General features: G+C 40.1%; 1 protein-coding gene across 1 annotated transcript in view; it reads right to left on the bottom strand.

Annotated features, from left to right (window-relative positions):
* The window catches only part of LOC119657661 (frizzled-3), a 60,155-nt gene extending 34,270 nt beyond the window's left edge, over positions 1-25,885 (bottom strand). Inside the window, exon 1 of the mRNA XM_038064688.1 lies at positions 25,378-25,885. Within this exon, the coding sequence (XP_037920616.1) occupies positions 25,378-25,566 (189 nt within the window). The 5' untranslated portion in view covers positions 25,567-25,885. The remainder of the gene's footprint in view (positions 1-25,377) is intronic.
* Positions 25,886-25,913: the final 28 nt, after the last annotated feature.

Raw genomic sequence — 25,913 nt, 5'->3', positions numbered from 1 at the left:
GAGCCACAATTAGTGACTTCATATCGAACTAACATTAAACACTCGAGTGGAACAGCTACTTTTTACCCACCTTTCCCCCTTCAGACAACTGAAGGTGGAAATCGAGCTGCTGCAAACAGCTAAATCTTTAGATTCAAAACTAAAGTGAAAGCATCATATCCACGAACAATATCAGAAATCTTGTGTGGTGCTGAAGAACCGCAACAGATAAGAGCTGGAGACTTTCGATATAATGGATCTTCATGGCCGCATTGCGAGTTCAAATCTAAAATTTACCGCAATGTCGACCGTCCTGTCGCTCTCTATGGTTCTGAGCGTTGACCAACTATAAAAGACAATGAACGGCGTCTTGCAGTAATGCAACGAAGATGCTGGGTTAGACTAGTGGCGTGGCACGTTTTCATCACATCTGAAATGAGGATATCCGCGGTCGTTATGGGGTTGCACCGATCGTGGAAAAATTGCGAGAGAGGCGTCTTCAATGGTAAGGTCACGCAATTCGGGCTAACGAGAATTCACTTGGCAAGATTGGTCTGATCATCGAAGTCGATGGTAAACGACCAAAAGGCAGGCCGAAACAACGGTGGCTTGATACGCTGGATGGGAATTTAAAAGCCTCGAGATTGCACCCAGATCAGGCATACGATAGAGTCAAATGGCGAAACCGATCACGACGAGCCGGCCCCGCTTGTGAACGGGACAGGCTGAAGAAAAAGTAGAAGATGGCCGTATTGCGAGTATATTTGCGACCCTTTATTTTATGCATACTAGTCATATCAAAAGTAATGCTTAACATTTCTAAAAGGAGGTAGGGGTCATCAGTTACTATCAATTATGGTGGATCATGTATACCACATTTGATGTTGTAATATTTGCTCTGAACGTAACTTGACAATAGTCGTAGTACTAAGTCTTTTCAAGATTTCATATTTCCTCTCCTTTTTCATGAAGATAGTTTGTTTTAAAGTTGGAAGCATTTTTGTTTACGCCATGATCAAGCATCGTTGCATAGGTTCCAATAAATTTTTTCTAAAAAAAATGGCAGAAGAAATATTGTTAATTAGAAGACCAATTGGATACCAGGATTTACCCATGATCGATTAGCCACAGCTGATAACCCTTCCGTTTGGTCAGGCACTTTATTATATTTTATTCTCAAGGAAGATGGGTTACGAACGATGACAGCACCATTCAAGAGCTCCTTATCTATACACGTATTCATCGAAATAAAAAACGCCCCCACTGTTAAAAAACAATCACAAATGATAAAAATAAACCCATAAGTGTTCAATATTTTTTCCCACCCACTCATTACGGCGCGCAGCACGCATTGGCACTTAAGGTAATTAAACTAACGAGCATCATCTGTACATATGTATGCTCATATGGTCATATTCGAAATAGCTTGCAAGTAAACATTGGAAATCCATTGATGTCTTCCTTCTGTAAATCAAACTTTGAAGATCATAATTGCCACGGCCAGCGCTTCCATACATCATCGTCGTCTGAGAGGGAAGAGCACAAGTGTGCACGGTGTCGTAGTGGCTTCCCACATGATTATTTTCTTAAAAGATTAAAAGGATTTTCCATTTTATCTGTTTGCAGGCTGTTTACGCGTCGATAGGCTTGGTTTCGGATGCACGGGCTGGCAACCTGGGCCCCATCCAAGCCAATTCCCATATCTTCCAAGCCTGACAAAGTTTATCTATGTAGGAAGTGCGTGGATTCTCACGGATTTTTGACGAGCCAGCGCGTTTTATCTTTTCGAATGCGTTCGAAACTAAACAAAATCACTAACAGAAAAAACTTCATCATCATCCAGCATCGTTCCAGCGCTATTCCCAAAAACCATATAGTTTGCCACGCCGCCGCCAATAACGCAATACACAAAACCGAGAGCTTTTGTTTATCTTGTTTTCAAGAGTTATTTACATTTCAAAGAAACGAAAGGAAGAAGATCTAAGATCTGCGGCCAGAGCACATTAGATCAAAGGTGTTCTACTGACTTTTATGTGTGCAGTGGATTCCAAGTCGGAGGGAAAAGGAGGAGGCAGAATGGAGACTGCGAGGATCGGGTTATTAAAAGCAAATGGAATTGCATTTGTGCCAGATTGTGCTATGATGCGCTGTTTATCTTTTTTGAGAAGAGCAAGCAATTTCCTTTGAGTTTTTCCTCAAGAAAGTGTGTGCTTAAGGTGTTATTTGTTTATCTGTAGACACTGAAGTCATCTTCGAAAAAAACTTTGTTCGGCTTCCATCCAAGTTCTTATTAATTCTTGTATATTTTATCACCAGCCTCTCTTGCCTTTCCAACTCGATTTCTTTTGCATTATATTTTTATTGGGAGTGGTTACTTTCGGCTCAATTTAAAGCCTTGGGCAATAAACAAGACATTAATTGCGTATAAACTCGATCTGATTTATTTGTGATGCGATTCAATATAACAGAAAAGGTGAACGAACATTGCACAAATGTTTTACGTAGTTCTGAACGTAATTTTCATATTTTCTCTATCCTGTGCTAATCAGTGAATACTACCGTACTGACACTTGAATATTAACCATTCCTAATGGGTAGATGCCTCAGGACCTCTTCTAACTTGCAATTCCACTATGCCCCAAAAAGCAGAAAAGATTGAGTTAGAAAAATGAATAAATTATTGGAAGAATAGAATTCTTTTATTGAATATACGAATGCATGTGCGGAAGGGAGGTTTAAACTTCCATCGCTCTCTTAGCCGTTAATTGTGATATCTACCGGGTCTCTCATAATATGGGGGGGGGTGTCCTAGGTATGCCCGGCTGAGAAGCTTGAGTCTTTAGAAAATTTCCCGGTGATGAATGAAGTGCGGTATATTTCGAGACACCGTAGGTGGGCCTGTAGTCAGTTCTCTACCAGGTCCTTCAGGACCCTAGTCGGGTAGTGTGCATTGAACCGGTATTAGTAGATCGCGTTGCCTCGAGTGAACATTGATCCGTGCGTTCCAAGGGCAGCTAAACATAGATCAGGTTCCAGAGAACTAGGATTAGGTTTTGTTCCTGTTTGACGGTGAATGAAAAACTTGAACTTTAAAACAAACCAGCTCCATGAGAAAGGAGAGGAAATATGAGGTCTTGAAGAGACGACTATTGTTACGTTCAACGCAACTATTACAACATCAAATGTGGTACACATGATCCACCATAATTGATAGTAACTGATGACCCCTACCTCCTTTTAGAAACGTTAAGCATTACTTTTGATATGACTAGTATGCGTAAAATAAAGGGTCGCAAATATACTCGCAATACGGCCATCTTCTTCTTTTTCTTCAGCCTGTTCCATTCACAAGCGGGGTCGGCTCGTCGTGATCGGTTTCGCCATTTGGCTCTATCGAGTGCCTGATCTGGGTGCAATCTCGAGGCTTTTAAATTCTCATCCAGCGTATCAAGCCACCGTTGTTTAAGCCTGCCTTTTGCTGGTTTAACCACTTTCCAAAACCAACCTTGGCAAGTGAATTCTCGTTGGCACGAATTGCGTGACCTTACCATTGAAGACGCCTCTCTCGCAATTTTTCTATGATCAGTGTAACCCCATAACGATCGTCGATATTCTCATTTCCGATGTGTCACGCCACTAGTCCAATGCAACATCTTCGTCTCCATTACCGCAAGACGCCGTTCATTGTCTTTTATAGTCGGCCAAGACTCAGAACCGAGAAGCCAGTAGAAAATGAACGCAGAATCATCGTTTGAAATCCTCAGCGAAACTCCACATTGTACGTGGCCAAATACAAAGAGGGTCGCAGTTGCCGGTGCAGTGCCGACAACTTTTGCATTTTGAAAAAAAATCCAGTGGATATCGTGAAATTAGGCATATAAGTGTTTGACTTAGGCGAAATTAGAGTGCAGGAAAATGCCCTTAGCAGAACTGAAGACAAAACGGTTCCATGAAAATGTGGAATAATTAGAAGCACGTGCAGTCCACACCCTTACTTCAGAAGGCCACGAGTCTTTTGCGAATGCTGTCCTTATAATTCTCGCCGACGGGTCAATCATGGAAGACTGATCGGACGCAGCAATGTTCTTGTTAAATCCGATTATGCAACTGACTCGACCTGCCGGAAAAATGACGACAATATTCCAGGAGATATATACCATTTCATTGACAGCAGAAAATTGTTTGCGATAAAAAAAGGCAGGGTCAAATTTGTTCCAACAGTCGCTTAGCGCCATCAGCACTAAACAATAAACGCCACTACTTACTGCTGAAATTTGGCCAACTGAACGACATATTCCTGCCAGGGAATTCGAACATCACTGGTAATGAGGAAGCTGACAGGTTGGGCTGTATTCACAATAGTTGGGTCGGGGCCAGCTTTTGGTATCCGGCTATCCACTTTCAAATCTACTCTAAAGAGTGAAATTGCGAGGATTGATTCAACCAAATGCAGAAACGTATTTACCTCCACCGGTAAGGATTCCTTCAGCGAAGAGTCTGCGCCCTCTTCGACTCTGGAGAATGTTCAGGCGGGTAGACATTGAATAGGCGGAGTAAGTGTAAAAGCAAGCCCGGAAACAATGGAGCAGAAGGCGATAAAAACTACTGAGGAGAGTGCTGTGGTTTCTAGCGTAGGTCATACGTGCTTTTCGGAAATCCAAGATTTTCGTTGTGTTACAAAAATAAACCCAAACAAGGAAGATAAGCATCACCTCTACTATTTTTTTTGTGTAATATAATATGTATGTATGTAGCATTTAAGTAAAATGTAATATATGAATACGGTGATCCATACACTCGAGTTTGAACTATAGACACACAGCTGTAACCTGCCAATAATCTTACAAGAAAGCAGTATACCGTAGATGCAGACACACAGCCACAAAGCGAAGACTTGCAAGAGAGAGTCCTCTACAGGGATACTGCGGACTGGAGGTAGAATCCTATTTTAAGGGAACTGGAAAGGGCTAGGACGCGATTAACAAATCAGCATGCATACATAGGGAGTGCAACAGCTTACGAATTGCTAGTATTGTAAAGCTGATCTAATGCTAATCGGCGAACAGTACCGAAATAACGATTCAGCTTCATGATCATAATCTCCAATTGGATTCGGTATGGCGCCTCGCTTCGGGCCAACGCTACGACGCCAAGTTTTAGAAGACTTCCAGACGAGGAACCATTCACACAACACACTTGAACTGGTCGATGCAACCTCTTGGCGTACACCGGCCAGTGTTCTCGCTGAGCCTGAGAAACCACAAAGAGGAACATCGTCGAAGCTCGTGGGACAGGCAGAGCTACACCGAGGGGTGGACGCTTTGCAGTTGTAAGCCTAATAACAATAGCCTGCGAATTTCCCATGGACGATCGAAATTTCGACGCTGCGGAAGAAGGCATGCACCCGAATGACAGAGGACAGAGAACAGCTACAAGGGAACTCTGTAGTGCGATAAGTAAAAAGAAAATTCGCAACTACCGAGATTTTAGATAGAATTTGAGTAAGTAAACCATTGAGTAATTGATGAATTTACTGATGTTTATTGTTACTTATTCAACGAGCACCATTCCACCAAAGTGTCTAAATTTGATTGACAGAAAGCATAGTCCGACAGAGATGAAACAAGTCGGAATACCGGAAGCTCGCGCTTCGGGTATAAAGGTTTTGTGTTCATCTTATGTAAGAGACGCACTTTTTTCTGTCCGTATATAGCTACAAATCCAACATAATCTTTCATATTTTTCCAAACTACGAGACATACGTACATATTACAGCCATAGATATCACGTTCACCCTAAACAAACAAACTGCCTATTACCTACTGTACACATATATGCACGTATCTAAATTTATCGTACCCATATTTCCGATTTACGTCTTATATCTATCTGAATTAGGTACTACCCGCAAAGTTCATTAGCACGCATACATTATATACCTACATACACACATATCTGGTTGACAAATAACTAAAAAACCAAAACAAAATAATTGTCTGCGACCCAATTCATAAGAATTCATTTCGTTGTGGTATTGACGAATTGATATGTGATGATGACGTCATGCGGGTTGTAGAGTGCACGAAATTTACAAAAAATTGTAAAGTTTCACCCCCTATAACTTTGTTAATAATAGTTGGACTTTCTTCAAACTTGATCAAACTATGCACTATATTTTTCATTACACGCATGAAAAATTTTGTACTTCTGGGATGAACATAACGGGGGGCGGGGGGGGGTGGGGGGAGGTTGCCGGGTAAATTTCTAAAATGTGGAAATATACTATTTTTAACTTTATTTGTGCAGATATCAGAACCGGATGTATTTTGAGGCCTAGATTTCGTAGAGATGCATCACTGTGATTTTTTTCAGATTTTTCGGTTGGATAGGTTCTGAGAACGAGACCTGTTACACTTTTTGTGAGTCATATTTTGAACCCTCACTCCCCTATGTCTCATCTAATATCAAATATTGAACCAGATTCGAAAAGTACTAATTGGGACCTTTCATTTGATACCCTACATGGCTACATTCTGTGAAAAAAAAATTTGCACCCTCCATTCACATGTACGGGGAGCCCCCCCTTAAACTGAACACAAGATGGCGCCACTTACTGCATGTAAAGGGATCACCAGATTACATACTCTCACCAATTTTTGTGACAATCGGTCTAGCCGTTTCCGAATAAATCGGGTGTGACAGACAGACAGACGGACAGACGGACAGACAGACACCGTCTCGATTCTAATAAGGTTTTGTTTCACACAAAACCTTAAAAAAGCAAGTAATTTAAGATCATCGGGAAAGTGAGAAAACTAATACTGGACATCACACAAATTAACAGCTCACCTAGTGTTACTGATAACAATGAAATGAAAGAAATTCATATAAGAATTATTCTTCCGAATTGCCGAGCCAGGCAAAGGAAACTAGTGATATATACGGTGTTAAGTTTGGCTTTACAGGCCGTGTTATCCAGCATATGTTGAGGGAACCAGACGTGGATTGCGAAACAGATCGCAGTCAAGGAAGAAAACGCAGCCGAAATCTTGTATCTTTATATTACTGTAGAAACTACGATTGGCTGGGACGTGAATTGACTCAACTTACAGAATTTTCAAGCGACTTTTTAAAGAAAGAATGTGGATACTACGACGGCCAACATGAAAACCACGCAACAGATGCCAGTCGCACAACTGTAAGGCAGGACGTTTCTAGGAGAAAGAGCAAGCGCCGCGTTGGAGAAACTACCCGACGGGGTTTCAGCTGGGGGCCGAGCGATACTTAAAATTCGCTCCATATCCCCGGCAATACCATGCAATGAACACGCCCGAGAGGATGCTTTTCGGGCTTTTTCCGTAAGGGAAATATAAGAGGCTTACGGTATGTAGACAAGATGAACGGCCTATCCTTAAGGGAAAAATGGAAATATTTGATGTTCAGATACACAACTAATAGTTCACGATCGTTGGCGCAGTAGTTACCCTGAGCGGGATTTAACTACTTCGAGATGAAATTCAACGGCTGCCTGCTTTGGTTCACCTTCTGATGAAGAGCAGCGCCTACTGCGATGTCTGAGGCATCGGCGAACACTGCCAGCATTACATCCTGTTGACGGAATACGAGGAGTGTAGCGTCTACCAGCTGTTGCTTGGTGATTTAACTTGGGCAACTTCTAGAGGCCACAAAACCTTCCATGATACCTTGATTTTAGCACCAGGTAAGACCACGTTAGGTAGGGCCTTGTGGTTAGCGGATTCAAGAAACGAGGTCCAAGAAGGCAGCGAAAAGCTCACGATCGCTTCAACCTTGTCTGGGTCGAGTTGTCCGCTGTCAGAGTAATGGAATAGCCTACAAGTTCCACCTGCGATGGGAAGAATTAGAATGTTTCAAGGTTGAGCACTAGGCCATGCTCTAGGAGACATTGAAAAATGCACTTGAGATGTACATCAAATGCTCGGACTCAATGGAGGAAGCCATGTAAAAGAAATAGAAGTACAAGTTTCATAGTACAGAGCGGATAAATCCCTGGAAAAGATTTGTGTCAGCTCGCAGAGTGCGAAACATGGGCAAATAGCTGTTTTTAGAATATCTTCGAAAGCTACGGGGATTTGATCCATGATCGAAAAAGGATGCCAGTCCGCAATCATCTAAGCATTTAGTAGTTTGTAATCTCCACAAGGCCGCTATTCGCGAGGATCAGCTGTTGGGAAGCCAATAATGTTGATGTGACGACGACGTAAGAGAGATTGGAAATTGACAGTTGCCTTCTAACTTAGAAAATAACTTACTAATCTTCTTGCGCGAATGGCTTTATGGTTAGAGCACTAGCCTTTTGTAATGGAAGGTCACGGTTTAAATCTGGTCTGGTCCTGGTCCTACGATAATTAGTAACTGGGAATCCGAAGCAATGAAGGATCTTTTACCGTTCCTCTTCATTGTATTTGATTTAAAGGTTTGCAGTCAACTACTTAATCAACGATTCCAACCAAAACGTAAAGTACCATATATATACTATGTACGTAGATGGCGCTAGTCCCGATCAAAAGAAGGGACCTGAACGAAAGCGGCGTGGGGCACTAGCGTATTGAAAATTATGAATACTCCATCCGCAACCAGATCTACCTGCTCCAAATCCGCTCGAAAAAGATATTCTTCAAGTTAGCCATATCGTTAAGATAAGCTTCTGATAGATTTACCCTATATCTACAGATTCATAAGCTGCTCAATGTGATCATTGTCCCAGATGACCCTTCAATTATCAGCACTCCAAACATATGTTATGACATGCAATAGAACCCACTGTTGCAAGATGGCCGACTGGCGGATTATGCAGAACAGAGGAAGTTTCTCGGAAAGGCACGGAAGGAATGAAATACAATCCCAAAAACCGACAGCGATGGTGTGTGTGGTTTCTGGCGACCTATAAATATTATATACTGGGTCTTTCATACAGAATTACGTATATTTCTTGTCTTCAACGTCAAAAGGATCACCCCCTTTCATTTCGTCGATTCCACTCTAAAACAGATCAGCGTTGACGACAAATCGAAGAGCACAACCTAACCTTGATTTGATAAGCTAAATCGGTATTTCTCGCAATCAATTGAGAAGAAACCTATTGTTTTTCCTCGAAGATGATTGCACGTTCGCATTTCAATTTCGGAGCTTGGATTCGTATCCTGATTGAGTCATAATGGGTTTGTCTTTGTGCTTGCCCTGCTACTATAGATTTTGTTGAAATATTATCTTTTACATTTCATACAAAAACTAATTCTTTTCTACTTTTATTACTGTACCCTAATAAACCTTTTTCTTAGAAAATAGATAAAGTCCGGAACTCATTCTTTTACTGTTTATACAAGTGTGCATGTAAAATGAGTTAGATAAATGCTTGTGGTACATATAGTTACATATCTGCTAGTTTTGTTCAATAAGTACAGTCTCCGATAGACCTTTTTCAAGTTAGTTAGTCACTCCTTGCTTAATAGAAAAGAATAAATAAAATTAATAATAGAAGAGAACAATTGTGCTTTCATTTAAATAGATTCTGTGCCAATATTTCAATAGATTTATCACCTGCAAAGCATTAAAATTGAAGCAGCATGGAAAATTTAATAAAAGGAAAAAATATAAATAGAGAGAAGAGTCATATGGCAGGAGACGCATACTGAAGTAGTTTATCCTTGTGATGTGAAGCAGCGAATTTTTCCGACACGACAGGCAAAATAATCCATGGTCTTCAATTATAGATATTACAATAAATTTCTAATGTCAAGTGTAACTGAAAAACTTATGACAATAGCGAATTAGCTGGAATTTCTCACATCACTTTGAGATGAGCCTTTTCCTTCCCATTGCCTAGCCACTCACGCGATCTTCTTGCATTGGTGTATCTTGTTAGCACCTTTAGCAGCTAAGACACAGTGCGCCTAAGAAGTATCGAATTATATAAATATGTGTTTCTATGTATCTACATTGGCATTAGCTTTTAGCATGTACACGCGATGTGTTTATGTTACCCCGAATGATGGAATTTCAAAGAGTTGCCGCGGCCGCCACTCCATTCTGCTTCGCTGCTTTCTTGCGTGCCCCGGAACACCCGGGCCCCCCTCGCTCCTTCCGCTCGCAATCACACCTCTAATATCATCCATCTAACTACACTTTGAGTGGAGTAATTTAGCCGTGGAGGTATTTCGTTTCAGATATTTGGAGTACTTGTAAAACGATAAAACAAACTCGCGCGGCCCCGAATATAGAGATAGATGAGTTCGATATCGGAATTGTGTTTGCGATTAATACAATCGGTGCCCCTCACACCCGCACCCGCCGCGTTTCACCTGGTTTCGCTTTTATTTTTGTCGGCATATCATTTGTGCGATATATGTTTTCTGTACATACATATGTGCGTAAAAAGCGATTATATACGGGAAATTAGCGGGTGGTATTATGTTTGGGTGCACGTCAACAGTCAGTTTAATGTGATATTTTGTTTCTAAAGTTGGCTGGTGCAAAGTTCAAGCCGAATTGTAAAATATTTTATTTATGATTGGAGAGCTGAGTGGTCACCGAGGCAAGAAGTTGCATCACGTCGATATCGGTGGAAATCAGCTATTAATAGCCATGGATAACTTACTTTATTGCAAAGTATGTAGTTATACCTTTTCGGGACTCAATTTATGCCACGGGCAGGCCGGAAAGAAATTCCAGGATGACTTTTGGCTTTGGTCTATGACTAGCTCAGTTGTTGATCATAATTTTCTATTGTTGACTCGATTAGCCCGTAATGATTCGTAAGAGCAACGAAAAGAGCAATTTAACTCCTCTCACACTACATAATATGTCAATAATACAAGCGAACTCGAGCATTGCGCGTAAACTACGCCTTTGAGCCATTTTCAAACTCGATTGTTGTATTGTATGTATTCCAAGACCCACTTGTCGTCCTTCCTGCAATAACGCATAATTAGCAAGAAATTGTTGCCCTTTTTCAATGTGCCAAAGATCCAATGCAATTCAATTCGTCTCAATACTTGCAACGGAATCTGTTATTCACTCGAGACTGTCTCAGTCTAGAATATTTCGATGACACTACACAGACAAGTGTTGACGAAAAACTTTGAGTGACAGGCATGGCCTCTTCCCAAAATCCACATTTTTCACATCTTCCGTGTTAAAGATCGAGCAAAAGATCAATCGTAACGATCGTAAATTATCTCAATAATGTTATTCCAAAGACAAAGTAAGCGCAAAGATTCATCTATCAGCGCATTGTTCCAAATTGTATGATGGCCAAAAGTCATTGCGCATGTTCAACCATCTACGGTAAATGCGAGAGAAAAATTCCGCGGTCTGTGTTGGTGCGGCGTATGTGTGTGATACAGGGCATTGGTGTGGCCATGAGAACAGCTCAATTTTTGCCCTTAAAAATGTGTACTATGCCACCAACGAGGAAATGTTAGTGGGTAACTGACTAAGTTCTATCTGGCACTGACTTTAGCTTTGGATTTTAAGTTTAGATTTTATCTTTATGCAGCACGTGCTGTTATGCCATCATGCATCGCTTAAATGCCAGCTCAAATAAAAGGTGATGATAAAAGACCAGTTTAGTTTTGCCTATATATATGTATGCATGCTCCTCATACATACAAAAATGTAAATTTCTTTTTCACAGAATATAATTATGTGGGGTGTCAAATGAAAGTAATGAGTTAGTACCTTTCGAGACTGATCCTATTTTTGATATTGGGTGAAACATAGGGGAGTGAGGGCTGGCAATGTGTGCCCAAAACATGTAACTGATGTGGTTCTCAGAACCTATCCAACAGAAAAATCAGAAAAAACTCACAATTCTGAATCCGTACAAAATCAAGGGCTCAAAGTATATCCCATTCCGATATTTGTTCAAAGTTAATACAGTATTGACTCACAAAAGTTAACTAGGTTTCGGCCACCACAGGAATCTAAAAAGTGAACTTTTTCATTAATTTTTCGAAGTTCTTCTTCAATTTGATTTTGTTCCAATTGTCGATGTTTCAAGGTTCACAAGAAACAATAAAACGTCAATGCAATCGGTGTTAACCGTTATGAAACCGTGTATATGTTTTAACTTTAGTGCATGCGTGTAAGAGAAGCGGTTAACAATTGCCAAAAATGATGCGTCTTTAAAAAACTAGAACGAGTTTAGTATTTATAAGGCGACATTTTCAAAATTTGATGTAAACAGAGGATAAATTTACAAAATAGCGTCAAGTACACAAGGTAGAATACGAAAATACGGAAAGTTTGTCGTTATATGGTTCTTACGCCAACGCGAAAGAGATTATCCCATCAGCAGCTATATTTTAAAAGTTAAGGCCGAGGAGGGTTTTTTTTTTGCAAATTTATACTCATGAAAGTGCGAATGATTCAGGGAATCAAGGCTGGTTTTTAAAATTCACATCATTTGTTCACACCCGAATGAGTCATTATATACATGAGCGTAGAGAGGAAATCTGGGCCAGGGATGAGAATTATGCAGAAAACGGGGCCCTGGGTGAAAAGTACACGGGCCTCCGTATCACCCCTTTTCTCATGGGAATTTATATTTCGGACGGGGATAATCGCCCCGCGTTGATAATTCACAAAAGTTGACAGACCTACAAAGTTGACATGCCTTAAAATAAACAAGTTAAATTTTTTGAATCTCTACTGGAGTAGTATATTATCATCTTTTAGAGATTTTCCCAAAAACTCCCTTTAAGTTCCTCTTATAATAATAATAATCGTTGGCGAAACAATCCATATTGGATCAAGGCCTTGAAGTGTGTTAGAGCACTTCATTCAAGACCGTAACGGCACACTGTAGGAGGCAATGTGTGATTTGACTCAGATACTCATTTACAGCTGAGTCGACTGGTATCCGATATCCAGTGACAACAAAGGACGAATCCCTCTGTCATCAGTGAGATTTGAACTGCGATCTTCCGCTACGACAGCCCAGCGCTCTAACTACTTGAGCCATCCGAACACCGGGTATAAAATTGGTACGATTAAAATCAATAACATTATGCACAATTTTCGAAAGTTTGGAAAAAATCCAAATATTATTAACAAAATTACAGAAGGTCAATTGTGTATTTCACATGAATTTATGGCACCTTAAGACGTGTATGAAATCATCATCATATGAAGTGAAATCATATGAACGCCAAAGTTGGAATTTGGAAATACATATATCAAGCAATATTTTGAATTGGAGGAGTGAACAAATGGGAAAACGTGTATAGAAAATTTCTCACACACGATGAACACAAAAATTTTATACTCGAAGCTTCCGTTATTTCGACTTGTTTATTTAATGAAATCAATACGCTCTATATAAATATAGGAATTTGTGTAGGAGAGGATTTTGATATGTCCAGGACCTATGAAAGGAAGAAAATGAACGAAAAAAAAAAAGATTTTTCTACATATCGTCTCTCAAGCGCACATTTTGAGATAGTATCGCATACGAGAAATCTTCCAGGATTTTACTAGATAAGAAGGGCGAATGAGATGATAGCCTCATCCAGCATCATCGGACTTCACACGGCCAAGGTCCATTTATATACGAATGTATTATGCTCCGATTAACAACACCCGTTTGATTATGATAATTAGAGGAGTACTGGCGTTCTCCTTACCGACACGAAAGCTTGGTCGAAAAGGAGGAGACTTGCTGTCACTCCTGATCTGCCTAGGCTGATCGTATTCACAATAATTCGAATCTCAGCTTTATATGCTCTTCATCGATGTCAAGAAAATTTTTGGCAGCATCAACAGCGAGTGTATCCGGAATATTCTATGAGGAGAAGCATTCCTTACAAACTAGCCGCTATTTTCAGAGCGACATGATTAAGCAGAATTGCACGTGTTGCGATGAGGTGAAATCTCAGGGGGACTTGCCAATTTGGAGCAGGAGAGAAGAGAATCTTACTGAAGATAAATAGCGATGAAACCAAGAGTCTCAATCTGACTGGTTATCAATCATCAATCTTCCTATTTCCATTAATGAACGGAACATCGAGGGGTTTGGTCAGTTTGTATTTCTTGAAAACATCCTTTTTGCTGACTGCCCCGAACTTGGTATCATACAATTAGTCAACAAATCTTAATCCGTCTCTGTTGTTTTGCCTAAAATTTGGAAATGCGACTACTCGACACACACATCAAGTTAAGATTGTTCCGCGCTAACAATTTCTCTATGCTTTCATATGGACGCACCACAGCGAGGGTAACTGCCACTGTTACTCGAAACTTCCAAACTTACGTTAACATGTATCTTCGCCCTGTCATCGAGATACTCTGGCTCCAAACAATCTCAAAGGAGGAACTACGTTGGTGTACTTGACAGGCGAAGGTGGACGTGTTGAATAGTAGCAGTGGGTAGGTCATACTTTAAGGAAGGATGACAACATTATTATCTATGCCATCCAATGGGAAACATTAATCAATTATTCCAATGAGCCGGTCTTCCCAGGAAAATAAAATGCAGAACTGCAAAGGAGACTTGGAGATTGAGGCACATGCTATGCTCTCAAGGGTATGACCCACGGAAGGGACGAAGCTTCCTTTAGATAGCTGAACACAACTTAATTTTTTCTTGGGCTATTGGACTGATGTTGCACGTACTCCAGTCGCAGATGGAAAAAGTATTGATTTATTAATTGTTTATGACCATTTTAGACCATCGTCTATCAATATGATCGGAAACAAAGACATACCTTTTCCGTCTTTTTAGAACCGACCAGTTTTGAACACCAGAGGTTCATTCATTGTTAGTTATGTCATAGATGTTGTAATTTTTGTTGATTTATAAAGTTTACCTCCCAGACTAGAACAATTAACTTGATGTGTAACAATACAGAAAGCGTTTCAGGCCTGGCTCGTCAATTGTTGTATTTTCCCAGCACATTTTCCAGCTTTTATTACCCATTCCACAGCCATGTCAATGATACCAATAAACAAGTAGGAGAATATCACATGAACATCAATTCAGGTTTATGGCGTTTGCGCAAGCCTCGTCGCTGCTCATCATTATTATATTTGCTTAGCATTCTTGATATGTGCAAGCATGCCAATAGCACCGGCGTCTTTCTTTCACAGACCACACCAAAACAACGACGCCATGATGTCATCATTATTGCGCGTCTCACTTATTCTTTTTCATTTTCCTTAAAAAAAAATCATATGATAGCGCATTGATGGCAGCGACCAACGACGCGGCGGCACCGCGGCTCAATGACAAAGAAAAGCCGCTTTCTACGAAATGTTTACGTTTCATTATATCGCCGCCAAGGGGAAAATTCGCGTTTGTGTACTTATAATATGTCATTTACACCAGACGTATCGAGCTTTTTACTACCGCAATTCTTCCATTTTTTGTCTGATTACTTTATTTTTATATTCGCGGCATTAGTGAAGCGGCAGATAAGCCAGTTCAATTGTATGGCAGGCAGTCAAGCAAGTTTGATGGCTAGGCCACGTTGTATATCGATGAATTGAACCAGAGATTACTCATTCTGGTTGGGTTGTAAAATTGGCCTAATAATAGGGTGCTATATCCTGTGGGACACAAAGCACAAACCTGAAGTAGTAAAATTCCAAATCTTGGAAGAGTTGAACGTATTTCAGCGTGCTAAAGCACCTGACTTCAGCTGACCATCCTATCTTTGGAAACAACTCTATGTACCCAAAATACTATAATATATATAAGCGGGCCATCATCGATGGATTCTGTCACTTCAAGCTATCAGGATTACAATCCTGTTTACCATCCACATCTTCGAATGACGTACATGTTATTGCACTTTACCTTGGAGTATCAAATAAAGGTTTTCATTTTTTTCTTTTCAGGTGGTCTCTTTCTTGAGGTCCCTCGGATTCATCTGACGCCGCCTTAGAGAACTTAAAAAAAACTTTTATCAACTCAAGAAACTTGCGGTCCTTGTGTATAGTCAAATTAAGTCTACAGGGACAGTGATTATTGAGGTAGTCAAACGAGTATGAAACTCCTATCGCGCCACAGGCGCTTCGAAAAATTGGTTCCACTAGAGACTATTATAAATAGGACCCAACGTGGGTCCAGACAACCGGTAGATTTCACCAAAAGTAAAACTGCAAAAATAGCCCATTCCAGCATTTATTTTGATTTTTCAGAAAGAGTCCAAAGAACATTTGTTAACAGTAATAAGATTTTAATGAAACTTTCCAGTGTTGTGCCCAATATTATAGAATCTGTTATTTAGCGGTCCCTGGGAATAATAGACGCGAACACAAAAAAAAAGTAATTTCCTGTTTCCAAAGTGAAAATGGAACATTTATCAAGGATGCCGGAAATAGACTTATATAGGAAAGTTACAAAAGATTTGACGAGTTGCAAGTCCATCGCAAAAAAAATATATGGGGGTATTTCATTGTACCCGAATTCCACATCACGGGGCTGAATTGCTAAATTGGAGATTGAACATAGAACTGCAAGAGAACGTTTGGAAGAAAATAGGATCCCCACCAGAGAATGGTTCTCTAGATGTACACAGCTGTGATATTAACGTGGCAGGCTTTGAGCAAAAAGTACAATAGACAACGAAGCCATACGACCCTAGTAACAATCTAGACGATTTATCTCGGGAAATCTGGGAATTCGCCTAGGACCGACAGATAAGCGGCCAATAAAGAAACAGGCTAAATAGTCTGGAGAGCACACTTAAAGTCACCTCCTCTGGGTTCCCGGTAATAGGAACATAGAGGGGAAGGAGCGGGCGGGGAACATGCCGCCAGACTAGGCATACCCTACAAATCGCATTGCTGAAACTGCGGAAAAGAGGGGGAAATCCTCAGATACTTCGTTTGCAATTGGCTGGACTCTCCCCCTCCGGCAAATATCGACACAGTAGTCAGCAAGTTACAGGAACCTCAAAGGCTAGCTTGTGTGTGTATCATGAAGCAATCAAAGAAAACTATCACTCTCTCTAAGCGATATACCAAATTACTGACAACAGACTGCGTGGCAATTATGTTTCATTTTGATAAGAAATTAGAAATACAATGGAGTAACACTACGGACTGGAAGAGCGTGCCAGTGACCGCTTACGGCCTAAATCAGCAACTGAACGAATAGCTAGTACACTCAAGGGTCATTCACAATCAAGGTGATTGGCCTAAGGAAAATATGTTTTGAACCAACGTGTGAGTATACCAGTATATTCCAAGCAAAAGTACACGCAATAGATCGATGTGCACACTTTAACCTTCAAATAGGAGATAAAATATTAAGATCCTCATCGACAGCAAATGGCTGCTACAGGAATGGTTTCATAAATTCAATACACTTAACCCACAGAATGGGATCAGGATATTCTGAATTCCGGGCCATATTAGGTTAGAGGGCAAGGGGTAGACTGATGAATAAGTGATCAAAAACACCGTTCTACATCTGAAAAGCCTTCAGTGGAATCAGAAAAGGGTTTATGACAATAACACTAAGTAAAGAAGAGAACTCGCAGTCACGAGTCACTATATTACGTGGAAAACTAGGGATTTTTACACAAGTCGTTTCTAGATTCTCTGAGGAGAGAGCTAAAGCCTTCGTACATATTCTGAAGTAGGAATAGCAATAGAAAAAATTCTAAAATTCCAGTCGATTGTAGGAGTGGTCCACATATTATCGTGAATAGGTACAGTATGACTATTAAAGGGGCGCAATAGTTTCTTGATAATATAATTTCATTAGGTCAGTTTCGAAAAGTACTAATTGTGGTCTTGGAAGCATTAAGAAGCATGCAAAGGTTTCAGGGACCATATTTTTAAAATAACAAAAGCACTGAAGAATGGTGTAGGTTATACCCGAAATGAAAAATTTCATGTTTCAAAAGGCCTCGTTTTCTTCATTGGCTACCGAAATCAGTCAGGATTCCTAGGGAATTCAATATTTCTAGTTACGAGTTTTATTCTTCAAATTCAGATTGATTTGGTTAACCTCATAAAATGACCTAACGCAGAAGACTGCTGATTTCTTGCCAAGATTAGCGAAACTCCCAGATAATCAAGGGTTATTTGAATGCAAACGTGTCTTAAATTGCTTCTTACTCCAGTTCATACTTTTCAGTCAGGATCCCATTTCATTACTTCGCATAGCCGTTCCAACAATTCGATATTGATCGAGAATAACCGTTGAATTAGTATTCAATATTTGAATTAAGTTTTCATTGAATAGAAAATTTACGAACGGGCAACAATACTGATCACGTTCTCACCCAAGCCAAGCCAGCGTTCCAGCGCTTTGTGCATGCAACAGACAAAGGCTTGGATACTCGTATATCGAGAAATTGAATACACTATGCGAACATGAATACAAGTTCAATTACAATTTCCATAATAAACTATTCAAAATCGGCATTAAGAATTGTTCAAGTGCCGATAATGGGCGAGGTGAAAAGGTATCAAGTGCGCGCTGGTCAAGATCGGGGTCTGGATACAATGCAATCAGAGTTTCTTTTGTCAACACGGACGCGACTGGCCGCAACCGAGAGCCATGTTTGACGACGACGCAGGTCCGTCAGCAAGGCTTTCATAGACCCGGAATGGACAGTCGCACAATGTACATTTTGGGATTGTATACATTTTCTTGCGCTGGAATTCCAGGAATAACTCCTCCAAAACCTTGCCACATATTCTGCTCTTCTATGATGTGATCATTGTCCCCGCATCGAAACCCTCATATTTAACCTCCCCACAAAAGAACTTCGAAAATAATTGATCGTTAAATTTTTTCTGAGCCCCATAATTTCAAGCTAGCCAGCCGTCTCTAGTGCAGATTGCCTGAGTGATGCATGATCAGACACTAATGCCAAGATTGCCACCATCAGCTTCAGATAATTCGCGTGAATATCGGAATAATTTCTGAGATGATGAGGCCAGTGATGATGGTCGTGATCATAAAGATTGCTACATTTCCAAACCAACGAGACGAACCTCTTAGAGCAATGTGCGGCGGTCAAAAAATGAAATGACGGGGCAACTTTTTGCTGGGATAACCTCTAATAAAATAGCGCTAATAGTGTGGTATGGAAGAATACTCGACAGAGTAGTCCATAGAAGGCCGAGCAGGCGCAAGCGAAGCTAGAATAGCTGAGGCATTCGTTAGTTACATTTTTCCAACGTGAAATAATTCTAAGATCGCTTTGATCACTCAAGATAATTATTATCGAGGCGATTAGTGCGGGACGGGATTAGATCCAAGTATGATCCGTGCACCTAATGGTTGTAAAAGAGCAATAAAAAACCTGTAGTCGTGCCGGGAAAGTCAACGTCACATCATAGGCTTACATCAGCATAATTTAAATCAATTAGCTGAATAATATCGGGAATGTGGACGAAAAAATTGTTGGATGAATTGGGGACTGAAAAGTCCCATCAAAGGCGGATTCTTTTCGTCAAACAATATAAAAAGCGGAAAATGTCGTGACTGTCTAGAAAATGCAATTTAAATGGACACTTTTTTTCAAATTTCAAATATTTACCAGGAGGTAAGCCGTTTGTGTAGCTTGTTAAGCGCCTCTGCTTTTGGAGAACTGAAACTGATTTTTGAAGCGTTTTGAATTATCAGCATTCTTTGGCTGCACGTAAGCATGTAGGCATACAATATCCACGAATATACCCACCCTGATTCCAGAAAATCACACAAATCGATTTAACGTGCTGGCGTCAAAAGTCTCAAACAAATCTGAACATTAATCCTCTCACCATATTGTCTACACAAAAATATATCTTTAGGCGGGCCAGTTCCAGCAGAAAGGAAACTACGTGCACAGAAAATATGTCTAAGCTCCTATGGGATTTGGGGAAATCGTTTATAAAAATCCGCCTTTGATTTCAGAATACACAACGTAACGAAGTGACGGCAACTGGTTGGCCTCATCAATCCACCAGCCAGTCGAATACCTAGCGGCCAAATCACATCATAACTACTTGATGTGATCAATAAAATCCCCTCGGAAAAAATTCCGAAGATTAGATGGGAGACGACAGCCAGGCCGCGATTGTGAGTACATTATAATGTGATAACCTCTAATACCTCTGAAAATAGCGCAAACGATGGCGGCAATGATAAAGTTCCAACATCGATGGCGGTATAATGGCTTTTGATATCGCGTCTGATACCGCTTCACTACTGATATCGCAATAAATCAGAACTTGATCTTGAATGGATATAAAGAAGGGGTTGTACCAACGAATTGTAGTAAGGGATGGGAAAGTTAGGAGCTTGGTTCAAGGTAGTGATTTCATACATATGTTGGGAGACGCGCTGGTTCAATATCCGAAGTTTTCAGGATAAAAGTTATTAAATATTTAACACTGTGGAATGGATTGATATATTCGAATTTAGATGGTCAAGTGTGGGGAACAAATGCAATATAGCTAATAGGAACAAACTACAAAAGATAGTTTTAAAAATATTTCTGGGAGCCAGTGAAGGAGCTGCACCTAGATGCAGAAACGGTACTACAGAGATACGTACCGATTTTGCGAAGAGTAGCAACATACAGCACAATATGGAGACATTTCCCCCGAAAGTATTACGTACAATTGTGCTTCCCATGTGTGGGACATAACCAACACTGAAGACTAAAAATATATCACAAAACTGTTGATCTGTAAGGGAATGTGTGGTTAACCTGGAAGAAATATCGGAATAGATTGTTGAGAAATGTCAAATAGAGGTAAAAGTAACAGCATGGGAAAGTGTGAATTGAGTAATCCTCCTGCAAAAAGAGAAGCCTCACATGGAGTACAAGGTTTGGTTAGGTTAGGTTGAGAAATTAGGAATTATCGCAGTTCCAAAGCTCAGGGTTCTTACTCGATGCATTCTGCTACCTGAGGCATTTGCATGCATTTACGAATTCCAACCTGCCCAGATTTTTTTTGAAGAAAATATTTCCGCCCCTTCATTTAAGATCTCAGTAGACCGGACTCAGATTCTTTTTCATGTGGCTGTTTGGGGAACAGTGTCTTTGTTACTAGGAACAATGAAAATCCCGCTCCAAAGGCTCCAGGTTGTTTAATAAAGATTTTTTCTTGCCAGCAGAAATTTTAAATTTCTTCATTGCATGCTGCACCCTTCAAAATATACTTGACGGAGGATGGCCTAACACCCACCCTCTACTTCCACCATCGTAGAGCCAAACCGCCCTTAGCGGGCCATTCTACCAGCCTCATTGCAAGTAATGTGATCAGTGACCAGCACCCACATCAGGAATGTTTGGTTCGGTCAGACAAGTTTCAGCAACAAATGGTAGTGAATGCTACGACTTCGCATTGTTTTTTGGAAGTTTTTCGAAAATAGCTCTCATTTGCTGAATCTTCTTCTCTTTTGGTGATGTCATCTGAAAAACACAGCTGGTAAACATTACAATTAGCGGGCTTCAGAGCCATCTGATACTTCACCAGAGATTTCCAGATGAACGCATTACCAGGCCTGACGAGGGGGGATGGAAAAGGAGGGATTTCTTCCGGGCCCGGAGTATAAATTTCAATATAGAAAAGGGATAATACGGAAACCCGTATAATTTTCATCCCTGGCTCGTACACTTTTCACCCAGGACCTGATATTTTCACCTTGGGCCCGAATTTCCTCTCTACGGCCTTGTACATAAACGTACGAATAATTTCATTTCCACGCAGCAATGATGTCAGACCTATATGCATCGGATGCTTAGGATTTCACTTCAAAATAACTGAAGGGTCGGTTCAGGATAGGTTCCTATACTACAGATAATTATTAAACAATTAAACTTTTGGATATGTGCTAGTAAGAAGTTCTTCAAAGACGCGGTGCGAATCTCCCTTAACAGAACGTACTGCTATTACCAAAGTTCTGACTTGACCAAAAGATGATGCAAACATTGATCACAATAAGGTTGTTATAGGCTTAAAATTAGTGAATTCCAGATGGCGAACTTAGGACTTCTCCCCTGTCTTGATCATGATCCATACACATGCACATGTTGTGCCTTCGAATTTAGATTAGGGAACGAAGGGAATGAATGAACAAACACCGAATACCATACATAACTTGTAACCGGTAACGTTGCTCCCAGGGCAGAGGTGAGGCAGCTTTTGATAAATTGCCTCTACCCTGGGCGAAACTACAAGTCATATAAATATTCATACAAGTGTAAACGCAGCTTTACTGGCTCAACCTGAACGCAGCTAAATGGGATGTTAGCAGTTTTGAGGAACCCTCCAAACTATTTCAATATAGCTTGAGCCGTCACAGAAGGATCCACTGCAAGTGTTCATTAAGTTATAGAGGCGGTCCCTTCCGTCTTCGAGTTTGGGGTTTTCAAATTCAATCACCCGCTTTGCAGATGGGGTTGAAACCCTTACTTTACACCTGTTTTCGCTGCACGGTAAAGATGCAGTTTACTGACGACAAAAAATGTTGACCATGTAGGAAACTCTTACAGAACTGAATTATAGAGTGTAGCATAACTCTACAAAGAAACCAGCTAATTGGCGCAAAGAATGTCGTAAAAAATCCATCAACTAAAGAATGTAGCGGAGACTTTAAACCAAATCAAAACAAAACAAAACGCTGATAAAGCCAAAACAACTCAAAATCATATACCAGCCTTTATTAGTGGTGACTGTTGGTCATCAGTTAGTCCAAATCTTGATCCGTTCGACTACAATTTTGTCAGTTTTGAAGGACATGGTCTGTAGGGGACGCCTTGGCAATCTGAAGTTATTGAAGTAGGCGTTAGTAACAGTTTAAACTATTTTCTCTTGGATATATAGAGCGATCGAAAGTGATCAGTCCCTCTTCATTGAATTAGGACCAGTCAATTTTTTTTTTACAATTCTGTGGATATGTTATCTGTGGCATACAATTTCGAGTGCTCCTAATTAGAATAATTTTGCGCTATAACTATAAGGGTAATACAAGCAATATCAGGAAAATTCCACACCCTTTTAACCCTTCTCCAGGAGGCACTTTTATTACCTCATTTCTTTTTTACCTAATCTTTGAGATTTTCAACTAATTAAAAGGAGCAATTTCTGATCATATATATTATTTTATATTTTAAATATTTGGAGAATAATTATTGGTATTTTACTAGAGTTGTATGAAGCTGTTTGGAGGTAGAGAAAAGTTGTGGTTTTAAAGACAAAAAGTGTTCGATTCCTAAAAGTGAAATTATTTCTGTGATTCGGTTAAAATTTTAAAATAGGAAGGCGTAAGAACATTAATCCTGGAAAAAGGATTGCAGCAAAAATGTTAGTGATCCTAATTCGATGAACAGGGACTGTATAAACAAGAGACAATTTTTATTGCCTGCATTTAAAGATCCGAACCATTCGGATGTCATGTTTCGCTACAATGATAACTTCACTGAAGTCAGCCTGTCATCAATCCAACCGGGCTGACAGATCTTATTTAAAATTTCAATATTTATCAGTCCATTAGTCATCGCCCCAAACGATCAATTTTCCATAATTTTGTCATTTTGATGAATGCCAAACTGATAAAATACTGATCGCCTGGGGTAAGCCTTACGGACTTCCAGACTGTATTAAAACAAGTGGCAATAATTTTGAATATTTTCCCTTTCTTTGCAGTTTATTATCGTCACAATAAACTGTTCAAATCCAAACAAAAAGATTTGTATTAATAATTTATTTTCGGAAATTAGCAAAAATATTGTAAAAAATATGTGGATATTAAAGGTAATTATGCAAGAACCTGTTCATGAAGTATTGTTGCGAAATATAAATTCACTTCTATGATAACGTGTCATTGCTGAGATAATGTTCTTTACAGAACTCTTAGGGTTATGCCAGATTATCTTTTATGGTACCTCTAATTCGAGTCAGTGAGGTTAACTGATTCCATCGAAAGCAGCAAATATTATAAATTATTCAGCCGGGTTCGCACGATCAGCACTTACCAGAAACTCCCAAAATCTCCGCAAACTTTTCGCGGAATAACATTGCCATTCACAAGTTTGCAAGTGCATTAGTGTTTTCCAAGCAGGCAAGCAAATTCCCTTTGATTTGCCCAAAAAGCCGACACTCGGTCGAATCGGTACATAAGCCAAGCCAAGCAATCTATCCAAAAGTTTGTATTTGCAGTGGCTTTCTGAGGTATGGCAAACATGTGGTTCGCCATTAGAATTTCCAAGCAATAGAGAAACTTTGTTTGCACCTATATCATAGAGGAAAGCTAGCTATCTCACTCCCTATGCTTCTTGCTTCCCCCCAATTAATTGGCATATGCGTTCGGGAGTCGTCTCATATTCGAAATAGTCTTCATTGATAATCTTGGCCACCTCTATGGACATTGTTGACAGCTGAAAGTCGCATGTATCACTGGTATAGTATACCTGCTGTCACTATTTTACTTTCACTTCCCTGTGTTTGAAGCATCTTTTATCTGGTCTTCTACATGGCCTTATCCCTTCAGCTTTTAAAATTCGAGCAATTCGTAGACTTTTGAGTTTTCAAACAACAGCCGAAAATTTTATCACATTCGTTGACCAGCATTGAATCGAATTGTTTTATAGTCTCGTCGAAACCTAATGATTGTGAGCAATTTATCTTTTCGGCTTTAAAGATCCGAACCATTCGGATGTCATGTTTCGCCCCAATGATAACTTCACTAAGCTCTTAGACTACGTAAACTCAGGTTCCAAGTAAATCAAATTCGCTCTATTTTTGAAGTTATAGTCCAACACCGTAGTAGAGTGTCTAGGGCTTTTCCTCTTTGAATGTTCATCATAGTGAAATTCTTTCAACAATGATAATAGACTTCAGATTGTTTCAGTAGTGTGTAGTCGAAAGAGGGAGCTTCACAATTAACTTTAGAGTCGTTTTGACCACGAGTATTCGTCTAAAAGCTATGGACAATATCCGAAATGCGTCTTCAAATGAAATTTAGATGATGAAGCACGTCTGCTACCTCCCTTTAGTCCAGCTTAAGAACGGAATGCATTCTTCATCTGAGATAGTTTCAGCCTTAATACTAGACATAATATTACTGTTGCACACTTCTTCCCAAATCCTGACATTATACACAGAAGACAAAAGTGACTTATGGCTTCGTCACATCTTTGATTATTGTATTTCCTTCCATTGTAAGACTTATGTAACACAATAGCCATGACAGCTAAGTTACAACTATCCTAACAGAATTCACAAAGAAAAACCTTTATTTTTCTCAAAATTTTTCAATTCGACCCCAACGTAGGATAGTTTTTCAATGCCAACTTTTAATTTTTTTTGACAATTTTGGAACCCAATCAGATTAAATTGAAGAAGGGGTTATCGGATTTGTTTTCTAGGACAATTATATAGTGTGTCTGGCGTTATACAACTTACCGCTTCTTCAGCTTCTTCCTGCGTTGCATGACCAGCCAAATTTGGCAGCGCAGTCATATTATATCCCAATCCTTGGCACAGAGGCGTCGATATCCTCTGACATTGTAATCCGTGCGCTATATCCACTCTTGACACCACAAACAAGCTCATAAGCACCAAAGGAACCAAACGCGATTCGATCAAACACATTTTCCTAATCTCGATTCACCCACGCGAAACCAGGATTATTTATGTCGAAGTATTCGGGCGGAGTCTAGTGAAAAGTACAACTAATTCCACACAAGCATTTTCCTTAAATTCCATTCAAAAGTATGAACATCTCAAGGGTAAATCAGCAAGAAAACAGTTCTCTCTGCACTCGCAACGTTTATACGCAAGACCGCGTTTCGTGTTTCCCAGAAACCTGAGTTTTCCACTGCCAACGTCCGCGCGAACTTGCACAACCACCTCGAGTACCGATCGAAGACAGACTGACTTGAGGAGCTATCGCGCTTTGACAGAAGTACGCCGCCACGCCGCCAAACGACCGACTTCAG

This window comes from Hermetia illucens, chromosome 5 (genome assembly GCF_905115235.1).
Source record: "Hermetia illucens chromosome 5, iHerIll2.2.curated.20191125, whole genome shotgun sequence".
NCBI lineage: Eukaryota > Metazoa > Arthropoda > Insecta > Diptera > Stratiomyidae > Hermetia > Hermetia illucens.
Note: the sequence above shows the minus strand (reverse complement) of the source record. Positions and strands in the feature narration are given on the sequence as shown.